This window comes from Perissodus microlepis, chromosome 18 (genome assembly GCF_051167445.1).
Source record: "Perissodus microlepis isolate ML-2025 ecotype Zambia chromosome 18, ASM5116744v1, whole genome shotgun sequence".
In the NCBI taxonomy this organism is placed as follows: Eukaryota; Metazoa; Chordata; class Actinopteri; order Cichliformes; family Cichlidae; genus Perissodus; species Perissodus microlepis.
In genome coordinates, this window is record NC_140478.1 from 35,749,019 (window position 1) to 35,766,049 (window position 17,031).

Consider the following 17,031-nt stretch of genomic DNA (forward strand, 5'->3'; position numbering starts at 1 on the left):
TTGGAGCATTGCAAAGGTCAATGGACATTAATCTAAATGAACTTCTCCTTGTCCCCATATACTCCGTATATGCCTGTTTTGTGCTCCATAACTACTGTGAGGCCAACAAGGACATGATGGATGAGAATATAGTCACTGAAGTAATTCAGCAGGACAAGGACAAGCAGCCACACAGACTTACCACAGAGCTGACTGCATGACATCAGAAGGGAAGAGGGTCAGGAGAGTCCTTACTGAATTCCTCGATCCATAAAAAGGATTTCTCTTCTATCGTAGGACACCGTCATATCTACAGAAACTAGAAGTCAGGGAGTGTGACACTTCACAATCTGTGCACTGTGATCCTGAACATGTTCAAAAAGCAAGTGGCTCCTTACCTTAAGTTAAATGTTGTTTACAGAGAATAAGACCTTTTATTAACATGTTGTATGCATTTTGTCACCCATGTAAAAAAATTCAGTTCATTTCTTTACTGAATAAACTCTGGAGAGAGCCAGTGAGACAAAATCCAAAATACTGTCTTTAGTTAACATTTTTAAAGAAGAAGCCACTTGAAAACTTACACAAAAGTAGCTGCCTTTCAAAAAAAGAAACAAACTTCTCAGAAGTAGGAAATCTTAAAATGCAAAAAAAGAAACAAAAAAACAACATTTTCATTGTTTTAACATGGAGCATAATGAAAATAAATTCAAATGATAAATAAAACGTACAGATGCGGCCCAAACAGCCTCCAACATAAGTTATTTATTTTCCAGCATAAGTAATGATGCAGATTATTTCAAATATCATCCTGCTCGTGCTCATGTGAAGGAAAACTGCCCTGTTCCCTGCAGAGATAAGGTTGGGCTAGGTGTGCTGCTTGGCCGCTCAGTTATTATAATATGTTGGGTGGAAATGTGCCAGGTACAGTGTGTACACCACATGTGCCCACCATGGTATGGTGGCAGGTTGAAAGGCTGTGGTGGTGGATGACTCGTCTTAGCATTAAAAATCCATCTGCAATTGAACTTGTAAGTCGATCAAGACTGACTGATAATTTACTGCAATGTTCAGAAACTCGCCTCTCAGATGTCTCCATTATATCCTGAATTCTTTTCTTCATCTGTGTGTCCACCTCTGCAACATTCAGCAGCTGTGTCTCAGTTGAAAGTCTTCTTTTAAGGCTGTCCTGTCTGTGGTAGAATAAAATAATGAAAAACAAATTAACCACAATAAATGTTAAAATAGATCAGTGGTGGAATACCAAGATTATTATTTACTGAAGTGTTGTACTTAAATATTTTAAGTGTTCTCTTTCCCTATACGTTCAACTCTACAACATTTTTGAGGGAGGGACTCAACACCAACACAGTTATACTGCAGATTCAGATGAATATTAATCTGTCATTATGATGACTTTGCATAGGTTAAGCTACACAGTAGTTAAAGAAATGAAGCTGAGCTGCGTCTTTACCAGGTCAAACTTAAAGGTGATAAAGGCATCTATAATTGAGCTACTGAAATAAAGTAGGACATTCATTTATACATGTATGGTGGGCTAACCTTATTATCATAATCCCTTTTAAAAAGTGATATTTACGCCATACTTACATGAAGTAGATGTCTTCGCTCCTTCACCACAGAAGTGGACAAATCGCTGTCCTCAGACTGTGGTTGATCAGACACATCTGACACTTCCACAGTCGAGATGTCAGGTGCAGATGAAGTGGATGCAGAATCCAAATGATGAGAAGCTGTGTCAACATCTGCTGTTTCTATAGCTGACTGAATGGCAGTCATCGGTGGCGAGCCACCCCATATCTGTTCGCACAGCTCGAAGTACGGTAGGACCACTCTGCCAACTGGCGTTTTCGACCGGAGTCTACGCTTGCCTATATTTCCCCATTTTTAGCCTTCAGCTTGGTGGTGATGATGGCCCTGGTTATGTCCTCCTTGCATGAGAAAATTTTTGTGACATTTCAGACGGGTATGGCTCTAAAAAAAAGATGGTGAATGTCGGCGTATTTCCCCTGACAAGTCTCCCAGTCCACGTTTTCTTGTGTTTTTGCTGTTTTATGTTCCAGTGTGATATTGAGGAATAATTCCACCTCGCTGTCTGTCTACATGTACGACTCAGTTCTGCTTCTATGCGCCATCATTGTTTACTCTTTCCCGCGCTAGCTTCTAGACTTCTGATTGGCCAGCATTTCTACAGAGATAGGATTATATCGCCACCTGTTGTTTTGGCATGTTCCTAAAAGCGTTTGCCTTCGTTTACGATGTTTACATGTGAACGGAGATATTTTTTTGAAAAGTGCACGTGTGGACGGGATTTAAAAAAAAAAAAAAAGGAAAAAAAAAAAAAAAAGAAAAAAAGAAAAAATCTCAGTTTTCAAAAATACCCGTGTACATGTGGACGTGTACATGAGTCAAAGTAAAGTTAAACTTTTAAAGTTTAAGTGGGTCAGACTTGTTACTGAATGCTGTAGTCAAACATATACAATTTTTATTTATTTATTTATCCTTTATTTAACCAGGAATGTCCCGTTGAGATCAAAAACCTCTTTTTCAAGGGAGTCCTGGCCAAGAGGCAGCACATTTCCAAACAAATACATACGAACAAACAAAGTTAAAAAAATTACACAAAACAGTTACACATTGAGGCAGTCTGTAGACCTTTGAGTTTAGTTTTAAAAACATTTAAAGACAACAGTTCAGTCAGTTTCCAGTCTTTCTGTAACAGGTTCCACGAAAAAGGCGCAGAGTGGACAAAGGCTTTCTTACCCAACTCTGTGCGGACAAGGGGAACAGACAGCAACAGCTGATCATTTGAACGCAAGGAGTAAGAACCACTATTTGTCCTTGTGACCAAAGTACAAATATAAGGAGGCAGCAATCCAAGCATAGCTTTGTAAATAAAAGTGTACCAATGCCCCTGTCTTCTAATGGCCAAAGAAGGCCATTTTACTCTTAAGTACAAGTCACAGTGATGGGTCAGATATCTACAGTTGGTAATAAACCTCAAGGAAGCATGATACATCGTGTCCAACATTAGAAGACATGAAGAAGAAGCGTTCATATACAGAATGTCACCATAATCTAACACCGATAAAAAGGTTGCAGTGACAAGACGTTTTTTTACTGCAAAAGAAAAGCACTGTTTATTACGGAAGATTAATTAAGTTTAAGTCTCAGTTTCTTTACAAGTCTCTCTATATGTGGTTTAAAGGTGAAGGAGTCATCAATCCAGACACCAAGGTATTTATATTCATGAACTATCTCTATGACATTTCCTTCAAGGGTGGACACCACTGGAATAGGCTCCGGGACCTTCTTTGACTTAGTTCTCAATGCTGACAAGACTAAGTTAATGTTGTTTTCTAATTTTAGCTGGATAAGTGAATGCTGGAAAGCAACAAAGGCTTTCTGCAGGGTTTCAATGGCCTGAGCAAGAGATGATCCATAACAGTAAATAACTGTGTCGTCAGCATAAAAATGCAAATGAGCATTAGAGCCACATTAAGACACCAAAAGTATTGATCATTTATCAGGGACAGAGGGCTGGGAGGAGGAATTGGCTGTCTGCTCAGGGTCTGGGACGCTGGGCCTCCCTGTGGCTGTAGGGCCGCAGGCAGTCTGCTTGTTGGGTGCTCAGACATGTACCCGTCTTGATCCTCACAGCTGCTTGACGGGGCCTGGCACCCGTGGCCCGGTCATGCCCCTTCCAGGGGGTGGTGTGCCCTCGGAACTCGTGCCTCTGGGCCCGGTTCGCTCTGGCGCGGCTGGCTGAGGGCAGGGCTTTCAGGCTTCTGCACCATGGCTGCTGGGTGACCCCACGTCAAACCACGTCAGATCAATCATTTCGCCACACTTCCTGTCAGGGTTGGTTGAAGGAGGACCCAAATGCGAAACGTTCTGAATGGAAAAAGTATGTTTATTTACAAGAAGCTATGAAACAGTGCCAACAATCCACAGTGTTCCCAATTCCCAGGCCGTGATTCCTCTCCTTGATATGTGGTGAAGTTCTGTCCTCCTTGGTGCCTATGTACACAGTGTGCTGCTCCCTCCACATGTTTCTGCATTTGACCTAGGAACGAGAGACACCACATTTAATACAGTCCTATTCACCGTCCAACAAAAACTTAAACCATTCCACAGGAGATAACAGAAACCACGACCGTAGAGCAGAAGAACTAACTGTGTTCGTAGTGTAACAATCCCATACCGACTGCTGCTCCACTGCCCTCTTAAGTAGGGCTCCTTGATTAGGCACATCGGCATCAGGTGAGTGATTAATCCCAGGTGTGGCTGGCTCAAAGACAGGAGACTCTCCAGGCCTGGTGTGGCAGCAAAACCAACATACCACAGCACACCCACAAACACACACTCACTCCAACTCGTACACAGGGAAACGAGGGACAGGGAGCAGATCACACCAACCAACAACCAAAAGCATTCCAGAAGACAAATGAAACTAATAAATATTCATCAAACCCAAAAATAACACATCATCCCTGGTTGGCAGAGCCAGGCCCATGGCGCTTACAGATGATGGCGCTTACAGATGATGGCTTTTCAAGAGCAACAGATGCAGGAACTCTCAGAGACACAGAAATGGACCTTCCCTGTCGAGCGCTGGGAGAAAAACTCATGCTCATCCCCTCACTTGGCGCTTCCCCGTTAACCCACTAGATGGCAGGTTTGCCATTAGAAGATCAGGAATAGACCCATTCATTGAAACGTTGATCCCATTACTTACAGAACAAATGACTCTGACCTGTGATATAACAAACTTATAAAAAAAACATGCCTCAGAAATACCCGTGAGACAGAATACGTACTATCAGACACTTGCATGGAGAAACCTTATGAATACCAGCGCTCACACACTCACGTGTGCACGCAGGTACTTACAGACTCACACTATCTTGGGTGGCTGCTGCCTCAACATATCAAGCATTATCGATTTTGTGTACTGCTTAAAAAGATTCAGCATTTATTATTTATTGTTACCTATGCATGTGTTGGGTGTTGCTCTAATTTTGCTACTTTGTTTTCTTTTTGTTTGTTGTTTTTGTTTTTCTTTCCCGTCCCCAAGTCCAGTCTGGCCTGATTACAATAATTTAGAATAAAAATAACTAATAAAGATCAAACAAACTATGACAATCAAGTGGACCAGTATAGCAAATGGCCCACTTGGGAAAGTAAATCTGTTGGGCATTTTTCTTGGCCTTCAGACAATAATTTTGATTGCTACAGTGCCAGACAGGACCAAAAAAAAAAAAAAAAAAAAAAAAAAAAAAAAAAAGTATTGATCATTTTGCGTGAACGTGAACCCAGATGCAGACACAATGTGAAGCACTCTCTTGAATTTCACAAACTTTATTTGCAAACAGGAAATACTTTGTCTCATTGTTGATTACCTGTTTGCCACAGACCGACTTGGGGAACGAGGGAGTTGCAGGGCGAAGGCACTGTGACACTGTGACCCTCTACAAAATGCCATGTTTAGAAAAGTTAGTGAAACAAACTGATCAGCCGTCTTATCCTGTGTTGTGATACAAAATACATCCTCTGTAATCCACAAGCGTGTAACCATTGTTATCCTTGAATCTGTGCATTGTCAGCCAAGATTGTTTGGTTTTTTTTTTCCTTTTGACCAGATACAACTGGTTTCCTGTGCCAACAACGTGTGGTGCTGTGGTAAAGAATAGAGAAGGCACAGATTGAGCTGCTGTTATCTTCACAGGAAGGTTTGTTCTTCACAATAGTGTCTTTGAACAGCTTCAGGAATCATTACATTCAATGCAAAGGAAAGACCTTCTGCTTCAGTCCCATTTACAATACATGGCCACAGTTTCCTTTGCTAGAGTCTATATAAATCTCTCAGCACAACTCTGACAAAACATGCTGCTTGAGTCCATTCAAAATATTACAACTACAATATCGAACATGAAACTTTATCATATATAAAAATATAGCATTCTTTATAAAGACAGACACAAAACACACTTGTGCTCCCTGTACTTCCTTTTTAAATACATTTATAAAGCATATTAAATGAATCTGTTTTTAATCATTTTAATACTTGTTACAGCACTAAATTATTTATGTGACGAAATGTACTGACAATGTAACGTCTTTTTTTATGGTTTCACTTCTTACAAAAACAATGGTTTTGGTATAAAACAAACAGTCTCTCATGTGGTTTAGGTTAACTGCCACACACACACCCTATTCCACATTAGCCACTAAGCTAGCATTAGCATCACCTGCAGCTTTAACTCACAATTTTCCAAATAAACAACATTTTTCTATTTATAAGGGGTGCAGTAAACATTTATTTTAATATATATTTACTAACCTGTGGTAAAGAATAGAAAAGACATGAACGTTAAACTAGAGTTAGCTTCACAAAAGGAAGGTTTATTCTTCCTCTGTGCCCCAAAACATTGTGCGATACCACCAGTGCCCTGTACGCCCTCTAGTGTTCGCATGTGTAATAGCATTACCTCAAACTGCCATAATTCAACAAGAATGTTTAAATGACAGTGTTGCGGCTCAACCAACCAATGGCCGCGGCAGGCTAAACATGAGGACACAGATGACGCGCAACAATAAACACATAAAATGGGGTGTTTCTGTTTACAGACTTTACACAAGAGACGTTTCCTACAGTCCTTGCTTCTGTGCCCAATGCGCAGACAACCAAAACACACACCATTCTCTTTCAAAAAAAGATAATCTTTCACAGTGCAACTTTCTTTCAACTGAAGGACACAAATCCAACATATGCCCCGCTCCACAAAACAAGCAAACCTTGGTCACAACTGAACCACTCTCTTGCCTCAACACTGGCTCAATCTTCCCTTCCACCTTGGCCACTGTAGTAGCAAAACTACTCCGCTTAGCCTTAGGGTAAAACTGAGACTTACCATTCCTCGCCTCTTTTCTGATGGCTGTCGGAGGATCCTGTATATCTCCAAACAATGGGTCACTTGCGATCTTAACTTGCCTTTCGACAAACTCAACAACATCGCTAAAAACCACTTTACGTTGAAACCTCTCCTGCAGATCGCATACAACATTCCTCCACTTATCCCTGAGCTTATAAGGTAACTTTTTTTATAACTGCTTGCATATTAGCAGAGACATCCAACTCATGCAAGGACTCAACGTCTCCCATTGCATTGCAACATTGCCTTAATAAAAACCCATATTCCTGCAAAGCCTTCACATCATCAGATTTTATAGGTGGCCATTTACTGACCTTTTCAACGTAGGCAGCAGCAATTTTCAGCGAATTGCCAAAGTTCTCTTGGAGCAAAGATTTAGCTTTAGCATATCCATACTCAACAGGCATATACTGACAGCTTCTGACCATTTCTCTTGGATGGCCTCTAGTATATTGCTCGAGAAAATATAAACAATCCTTAGCACTGTGAGCTTGACTCTCCACCATGTGCTCAAAAGCTCTCATAAATGTTTGATATTGCAAAGGATCACCATCAAATAACTGAATGTCACGTCTTGGTAGCAAAAACAGAGACTGCTGCTCAGCCAATAAAGTTGCAATTTCATTTTGTTTCTTCAAAACTGACTAGATGATCATGACCCTCACCACCTTGCACTGTATGTGTAAGAGGTTTTGATTGTGCGTGAGACTGCGACATCATCCGAGTAGTCGAAACTGCACCTGGAAATACTTGATATAACTTCGTCTCGGACTGTTCCAATGAAACGACCTTAGGCTGAGGAATATTTTTAACCTTGGGCCTTACATCCAATACATGCGCTTGATGATCACTTGCATCAAAACCCTGATATGGTTGCTCTGGTAACACAGGTTTGAACGTCGGAGCATTAGGATTTAAAACGCCTAAACCCCCCTGCTCTCGTTCTAAATACGAATTCATTCCATCAGATTTACCATTAACAGCACTTGAGACTCGGGACATTTCAGAAGCTTTTAAAACATTCACCTTTGCTGCTGAAGCTGCTATTTCAGTTTCTAAGTCAAGCAGCTCCTTTCTTTTCTTAAGCTGTATTTCTCGTTCTTCCAAAGCATGCCTTTCTTTCAACAACCTCTGTCGAACAAGAAGGGCAGCCATGTCAGCCTCTGCCATTATGCGTGCTGACAAGGCAGATGAAACCATTGAGCCACTGAGTGATGATTTACTTTTCCTACAACTTTTGTTTCCAGCATTAGAGATGCCATCACTTGGATTAACATCATCTATCGCAGCACCTTTACCAACATTCCCGGTGTGCCTAGAAGCACCAGAACCATTTCCAGCAGGTAATACATCAGAGGAATCAACACCAGGTGGATTTAAATGTGGCAAATCAAGCTCAGACACCTGATTTCTGCTCTGAGGGTTTCCCTTTGCATCATGAAGCCATTTCTTTATCTCTTCCATAAACTCAGTATTATGTGCCCGCACACTTATAAACCAAGCAGTTTGTTTTTCTTGCTCTTCTTGAGGAAGCAAAGGAAGCAAGGTTTCATGCAGATGAGTTGCCTCATTAAGCAACACAGACAAATTCTGTAACTGAGCCTGAACAGTGGAAACATTATCTTCAGATTGCTTTAATTCTTTAATAACCTTTATGACCTTTTTAATTTTATTAATCTTAGTGTGACGTTCTGTTTGAAGCCTTTCAATCTGATTCTCCAAAGCCTTAGTAGTCTGTTCCGGCTGTCTTTTCTTTCCATCCACATCACCACATTGTATTAATTGGTGTGTCTCCATTTTTCTTCAAAACATTACAAAATCCAAACGCTGAACTGCACCTATGCCACACAGCCTCATTCCAACAGATCAACTTGATGACATTCCCCTCATAAAACCTTGGACACACAATTAACAGGAGCAATATCCCCCACTAACTGCCTATTAAACCTAACTCACTCAACCTAGTCTTCCGTACATACTAGCGGTGGGTATTTATGTACCTCCATACCGTCAGCTGTGAGAAAGACAAACTGTCTTAAACACAAACTGCGGCGGTACTCCCAAGCCAATGGCTTCAGCTGCCTGATGCACAATAACTAGAAAGCAAATCAGTACAACGCCTTGTGCAGCTGTACTGCTAAAACTTAACAGGGGAATATGACTCCTGAAAGAAATCTGTTTTGTGTAGCCAAAGGCTTAATCTAAAAGCTGCGTGGACAAAGGCAACAGCAAACTATAAAACTCTCACCAATAAAAGTCATCTATTTATAAATAATCCAATAAAACCTACAAGCTTTCTGTTGACAATTTGTTGCGGCTCAACCAACCAATGGCCGCGGCAGGCTAAACATGAGGACACAGATGACGCGCAACAATAAACACAAAATACACTTCTGTACCATTTGCTCCTTTTATTCCACATGCAACTGTTCAATATACAAATCGGCACATGGGATTAACTATTAAACAAATGCACAGACTGCACAAACAAATAACTGCAACTCTCCAATAACTGCACTAACTACTATGCCAAATTACAACTTGGCCTATGGCATCAATTAGTGCACAAATATACAAAAACCACCAAGTTACAGTTAAAATACATCAAAATAATTCAAGCTGCGGTCAACAGAAAGTTTTGCCTCATGCTCACCCTACCTTTCTGCTCATCAACATCAGGTGCTGTGAACAGGTGAGTGCAACCACATTTATCATCTACCACACCCATGAGACATGCCCCACAGCCGTGCACAAATACAGTGAGTCCATTTAAACCAACCCACTTAGTCAGAAGGAACAACTCATATGGCTCCTACAGACAGGTTAACAAATACAAACATAATGAAAAATTTCTTGAAGGTGACTGTTTTTCTCTGATTATATTCAATATTGTATTTTGAAAGAAGCTATTTTAAACTCTTTACATGTTCATCTGGCGAAAGAAAAATGATTTTCTTATAACTAAAATAGATCGAGAAGTACGCTTTCATTAACTCATCTATATAAAGTATTTTGTTGAGGGTACAGAAGCCGTGGTAGTTTATCTTGATACAACAAGAGTAATCTCCATATATTTCAACTATTTCCTGGAAAAGAAATGTGAACTTTAACCTCAAAACAAGTAGTTTTATCTTAAGGAGGCTCTAATACTTTGTAATAAACAAACCACACCCTGGCTCTTGTCACTGCCAGGATATTTCTTTAGCGCCTCCCTTCACAGATGTGTCTGTATCAGGATGGGTCTAAACAACATGGTGTAAATGCAGTTGCTGGTGAGCCTCATTTCCTGTAGGAGGTGAACAACAGCAGAGATCTGTTTCCCTTCAGAGCACAGAGGTTGTTTCTGTTCAGAGGAAGTGAAACTGTCTGACAGTCACTGAGAGACGGTGAAACGGCACAGCACATGAATCAAATGGATCAAACAAAATTCTGCTGTTCAGTCTGTTTGGATCTACTGAAGGATCCGGTGACTATTCCCTGTGGACACAGCTACTGCATGAACTGTATTAAAAGCTTCTGGGATGAAGAGGAAAAGAAGAAAATCTACAGCTGCCCTCAGTGCAGACAGACTTTCACAGCGAGGCCTGTCCTGGTGAAAATCACCATGTTAGCAGATTTAGTGGAGGAGCTGAAGAAGACTGGACTCCAAGGTGCTCCTGCTGATCACTGCTATGCTGGACCTGAAGATGTGGCCTGTGATGTCTGCACTGGAAGAAAAATGAAAGCCTTCAAGTCCTGTTTAGTCTGTCTGGCATCTTACTGTGAGAAACACCTTCAGACTCATAATATTGTTGCAGCTTCATTCAAGAAACACAAGCTGGTGGAGCCCTCCAAGAAGCTCCAGGAGAACATCTGCTCTCATCATGATGAGGTGATGAAGATGTTCTGCCGTACTGATCAGCAGAGTATCTGTTATCTCTGCTCTGTGGATGAACATAAAGGCCACGACACAGTCTCAGCTGCAGCAGAAAGGACTGAGAGGCAGAGAGAGCTGGAGGTGAGTCGACAAAACATCCAGCAGAGAATCCAGGACAGAGAGAAAGATGTGAAGCTGCTTCAACAGGAGGTGGAGGCCATCAATCAGTCTGCTGATCAAACAGTGGAGCACAGTGAGAAGATCTTCACTGAGCTGATCCATCTCATCCAGAAAAGAAGCTCTGATGTGAAGCAGCAGATCAGATCCCAGCAGGAAACTGAAGTGAGTCGAGTCAAAGAGCTTCAGGAGAAGCTGGAGCAGGAGATCACTGAGCTGAAGAGGAAAGATGCTGAGCTGAAGCAGCTCTCACACACAGAGGATCACATCCAGTTTCTACACAACTACCCCTCACTGTCAGCACTCAGTGAGTCTACAGACTCATCCAGCATCAATATCCGTCCTCTGAGCTACTTTGAGGATGTGACAGCAGCTGTGTCAGAGGTCAGAGATAAACTACAGGACATTCTGAGAGAGGAATGGACAAACATCTCACTGACAGTCACTGAAGTGGATGTTTTACTGTCAGATCCACCAGCAGAGCCAAAGACCAGAGCTGGATTCTTAAAATATTCATGTGAAATCACACTGGATCCAAACACAGCAAACAAACAGCTGTTATTATCAGAGGGGAACAGAAAAGTAACATTAACGGAACGACAATATTATTCTGATCATTCAGACAGATTCACTGGATCGTGGTCGGTCCTGAGTAGAGAGAGTCTGACTGGACGTTGTTACTGGGAGGTGGAGTGGAGAGGGAGAGGGGTTCGTGTGGCAGTCACATACAAGAATATCAGCAGAAAAGGATTGGGTAATGAATGTCGATTTGGATGTAATGACCAATCTTGGGCATTAAATTGTAACAACAACAGTTATACATTTTTGTACAGCAACATCCAAACTCCTGTCTCAGGTCCTCGTTCCTCCAGAGTAGGAGTGTACCTGGATCACAGAGCAGGTATTTTGTCCTTCTACAGCGTCTCTGAAACCATGACTCTCCTCCACAGAGTCCAGACCACATTCACTCAGCCGCTCTATGCTGGACTGTTGATTTACTATAGTGGACTTGAAGATACTGCTGAGTTTGTTAAAGTGAAATAGACTGAAGTCTTTCATATTGTGGGTTTAAATCTGTGTTTTAGTTTCATTTTATTTTCTCTCCATCATTTCTGCACAGAGATCAGCTGTCAGTCAAACATTATGGGTGGTACCTCCACATCTTCTAGTTGTTCTCTTGATGTTTCTGAGTTTTTAAAGGAGATCTTTCCTGTGACTGTTTATGGAGGCTATCACTGCTCATCATCATTTTGATTTACTAAAATATTTCTCCACATGAAAATGTAAACTTCTCTATCCTCTAAATGTTTCTGGAATATTTGTATTGAAAAATGTCGACATTTCTCTTTATGAGTATGGCAGACCATGTGTGTGTGTTTGTGTTTGTTTTTGTCAAAATCATCAAACAAATGAGGAAAAACTGTGATTTTAATGAATGAATTCATATATTGTGTTGATGTTTTATTGTGTGAATAAACTGGAAGGTTTGACTATAAATCAAACTTTGAACAAAGTCTTTTCTTCTGTCTTCATTCCAGGATCTCACTCAAATCTGATGCAGAAAATATGAAACTAATCTGAGAGAATAACTGAAGCAGTTTTCCTCCTGAAGCATCACAAAGTTCAGAGTTCATGTTTAGAGCAGAAGATTCAGCAGTCGCTCTGTGACCTTTCAACTTTCTTCACTAAAACAGCTTCATTACAGAGAAACAAGTCACATTTTCTTGATGTTATAAGTCCTTTCAGATGTTTGTAATGGTCCTTGAATGCAGCATCAGTGTTACAGGTTGTGACTCCTGTGAACAAACTGACACAGTGTGATATTACACATATTTAAATCTGTCTTTACTGATGATGTTGAAGCTGCTGAAGGCTCAGTGAAGTTTTGTCTTCCTGCAGGTTAACAAGTGAAATCTGAAAGTGATGCACAACACAAGAGGGCGCCTTCATCCTGCTAACAGGGATGTAGAGGAGGTTAAAGCACCTCAGCTCAGTTTGTCCACATGTTTTACATTCTGCCATGTTTTTAGGCTGAATAAAGCCTTTATCATAAAGTACACTGTGTCATAGATCATTTTTACATAGAACTGTGTCCTTCATTGAGTTTTATAATTTTAGAAACACTTTGCATAATATTGTATTAAAATGACTTTTTCTGTATTAAACTGTTTCTCTGTTTAGTTACAGGCCATTCATTCATTAGAAACACATAAAACATTCACATTTAGTTTAGCTGATAATTTACACGACAACCTCAGTTTTGTGTACAAATATGACAAACATGATGTTTGCAGATTTCTTCAGTCAGCTGAAGAAGACTGGACTCCAAACTGCTCCTGCTGTAAAACTGATATCACTGCTATGCTGGACCCTAAGTGCTGTACTGTTTTCAATACAGGCTTTTTACAGATGAGATATTTAACAGTCATTAGAATTGGAATTTAGATTTGAACATTTGAATTTTTATGTACTAATATTTGTTATTATAATATTAATATAGCACCAGGTTCAGTTATTTTTAAATCATTGGAGTATACAGATTTTAAAAGTGTTTTATGATTACAATAGTTCGTAAAGTAGCAGAAGTATTCACACATCACAGTGACGGAGGTTAAAGGTTAATTATCAACCTTCTGTGGAGGAAATAAGGTGCTTGTTGTGCATTACGTTCAACATTTTCCTAATGTACCTTCAAACAGCTAATACCGCTTGAGCATTCCTGTCTGTGCCTAATGTCAAGTCATAGTCATGTAGTTTCTCTTTTCAAGTTCTTCTTGATGAAAATCACACTTTAACCTTTGACTTTCATAAATGATGTGACAGACTTAACACCATGTTAAGTCTATTTGGCAAATTCTGATCAATTATGAAGGATTATCCAGAATATTCTGACCGGCTACCTTTGATAACGCAGAAACAGAAATCTTGAGTTGTGGTATCAGGGTGCTCAGCCCACAGATATTGAACTTCACATACCCCATCTGCCTCCATTTGGGACTGCAATGGCCTTAAAAACCCTACACATATCTTCCCTACTTAAGTGCAGCCTTTTTTCTAATGGAATTACAATATCGGCATCTGGTCTCTGACTTCTCATCAATTGTGTGGGCGTCCTTTAGAGGACATTTCATCGGAATAAAGGCAAATACGGTGGTGCCTTTATCTGCAGAAATATGTGGCCTGTAGCCAGTGGGTGGGGCACCACATGCTCGCTCTCACTGTTAGATTGGATAGAAAAGTCTGCAGCAGGACAAGCGAATATTAATGACGTTTCTGAGTGTTTCGATTCCATCAAGAACAAAAACAAATCTTAGCTAACCAACACTCACTGGGTTTTAGTGGATTACTATATTTCACAGAAATATTACAGAAACAGTTTCTTTGGTACAATAATCCAGCTGTGCAGAAATCAGGGAGTCGGGAAGAAGCAGCTCATTAAATTCTGTGCTTGTTTAAGACTGAAGCACATATTATATTATCATAATACCAGAGCTGAACTGGATGACTCATTCCTCATTAAATTACTTCAGATGTTATTTAAAAAATATCTATATTTTATGCAAGTGAAGCTGCTTGTGCTGCCACCTAAACCAATCATAACGTGGCCTCAAATGTTAAAGTAACCTTATGAGCAGAATCTGATATAAGAGACTATCAGTTATGGAGACAAAGATAAAGGCAAAAAAACAAACAAACTGTATTTAAATTAAATAAGCAAACTGATATGAATGAACCTTACATTTAGATAATACAAATCATCAGCAAGAATAATAAAAAACAAGCAAAAACAAATAATAAAAAAAACCTCAGCTAACGTGGAAGCTACACTGCAAGGTGGTCTGTTTAATAAATAAAATCTGACAGGTCACATACAGGACCATTAACATCTCTGTAAACAGAACTCAGCTCCCACAAAGCTCCAAATGAAGAAAAACTGCATCTGCATGCAGAGAACTGTTTGTGGAGACATCCAGCATGTCGACGCACAGTGAGTGAATGATGAAGAACAAACCATAACGAGGGGCAGGGCTACTACACTGCATTGTGTCCATCAGGTAAAAAAAAAAAGAAATCTGTTGGCTAATCTACACCATATCAATAACAGCTTCCTTAAGGTTTTAAAATGCACTGCAGCTGCATTTTAAAACATATCTACAAGCAATGCCAAAGAAACACACAGGTATGAGTACAGAGGTACTATGAAGGTAGCTCACTTCTTACTGGAGTATATCACCATAGTGACTTAAACTGTAGAGCAAACCTGCTTCAGAGCAGGTTGTGTTTGAGATTACGGATCAACAAGTATGAAATCACCACTTAGCTACCAATCAGTTCTCTGGAAAACTGCTTTACAACAAGTACCTGAAAGATCCCTTTGGACTGCTGTGCCATGGATAGTGGGAGGATCTTTCCATTGATGAGCATCAGTAGTCTAATCAGTTTAGATTCTTAAATTCAACTTCATTCTTTGACTTTTCCCATTTGTCTGCAGAACAATTTCACAACATTTTGAATTCCTCTATAAACATTAATCTCGTTTTTTTCTTTTGTCTGCAACGCTTGTCCCTAGCATGTCCTCGTCCATGAAAGCATTTAATCTTATCTGAGCGATTCCTCTTGGTCTCCTGTATCACTGCTCATCATTCGACATGCTTTTCCCAGTATATCCACGGCCATTTTTGTATTTATGCTTGTATTTTCTCCCAGACTGGTAAACATCAACAGAGCTCAGCAAAAGAACTTTTAGTTCCTATTTGAACTTTATTAATACAAGTGTTTAACCTTTTCATGTTTATAGTTTTATCTTTCTTTGTAAAGTCAGCTGTTCTGCTGCTCTGTATGTGATTGGTCAGATGCCCCCAACGCCACCCCTTTCATGTAAACAGGCTAGTAGCTAAAATGGGAAACCCTGGTTTACCTTATAGAGTTGATAACTAGCGTCATGTGATCACTTAGTCTGATTGACAATGTTGGGATAAGTTAATCAAGATAACAGAAAGATTTCTTGAATATGATGAACAATGAATTTAACTCCTAAATATGACTTCCTAACACAGAATGTGATGACGTCATACGCTTTGTACTTTGATGTGTGGTGATTGGAAGTGTCTGTGTGGTGCAGCCTGGACAGACCAGACCAGCTGCACCACACAGACACTTCAAACCTCACCCGAGGACAAAAAGCACAAGAACAACAACAAAAAAAGAAAGAAAACAAACCTTAGAAACATGCAGGGTTACAGGAGAAGCCAGTCGTGCAGAGGTGAGCCTGTGCGAGTCTGAATTTAACTCCTATTTATGACTTCCTACCAAAGAATGATGATGGGAGAATTTGGATTTATTTATTAACAGATTTATTACGCATTAGTTTTATGGGTCTGTTCCACTTAAGGTCAGATTGGTGTCTATGAACCAAAATGAGTTTCACACCAAGACTAAACTCGTGTCATGGTTTGCATTATGCAGTGGTTACAGTGGTGACACTTATTAGACTCTGAAGTCTGTGCACCAGTTTTTCAGGGTCCTATAGGTGCAATTGTTGCGACCACTGTAAATGTGACACCATCACAGAAAAATTGTATAAAATCAGAAGAAGAAAGAGAACTCTAATATGATGGCTGCACACCAGCTGGATCATTATAACAACATCACATCACATGAGTAACTTCAACATGACGAGACTTCAAGGACTCCAACAATGTTCATACAGTGAGGATAAATAATGTTTTTTATTATTTATTATAAAAAGGACACAATATAGATATATAAAATGCAGCCAGAACTCCAATAACTAACATGTCCATTAATTTGACACGTTGGTTTATATATAATTTCTTTTTCTCTCTTAGCTTTTCAGCTCCACATTTTTGCCATTTCTTCCACACTCAACTCTTTTCTACAAGCTGAGCACACAGTGAAGGTAGGGGAGGGCTGGTGGCATTAAGAGATTTGATTGGGCAATCTAGGGGCCAGTTAGTTCTTTCCTTTGGTGAAAGTTGGGCTCTTCAATTCAGCATGGTACAACTCCAAAGATTCTGCAACATCAAACCCTCTGTCTGCTAA

General features: G+C 40.1%; 1 protein-coding gene across 1 annotated transcript; it reads left to right on the top strand.

Annotated features, from left to right (window-relative positions):
• The first annotated feature begins 10,293 nt into the window (after positions 1–10,293).
• Positions 10,294–12,430, top strand: LOC146368829 (tripartite motif-containing protein 16-like). Its single transcript, XM_084911341.1, has one exon. The coding sequence runs from the start codon at positions 10,339–10,341 to the stop codon at positions 12,010–12,012; it is 1,674 nt and encodes a 557-aa protein (XP_084767467.1). The 5' UTR covers positions 10,294–10,338; the 3' UTR covers positions 12,013–12,430.
• Positions 12,431–17,031: the final 4,601 nt, after the last annotated feature.

Bases quoted from the DNA above. Each gene is read 5' to 3' on its own strand.
- LOC146368829 (XM_084911341.1), top strand. From the start codon at position 10,339: ATGAATCAAATGGATCAAACAAAATTCTGCTGTTCAGTCTGTTTGGAT.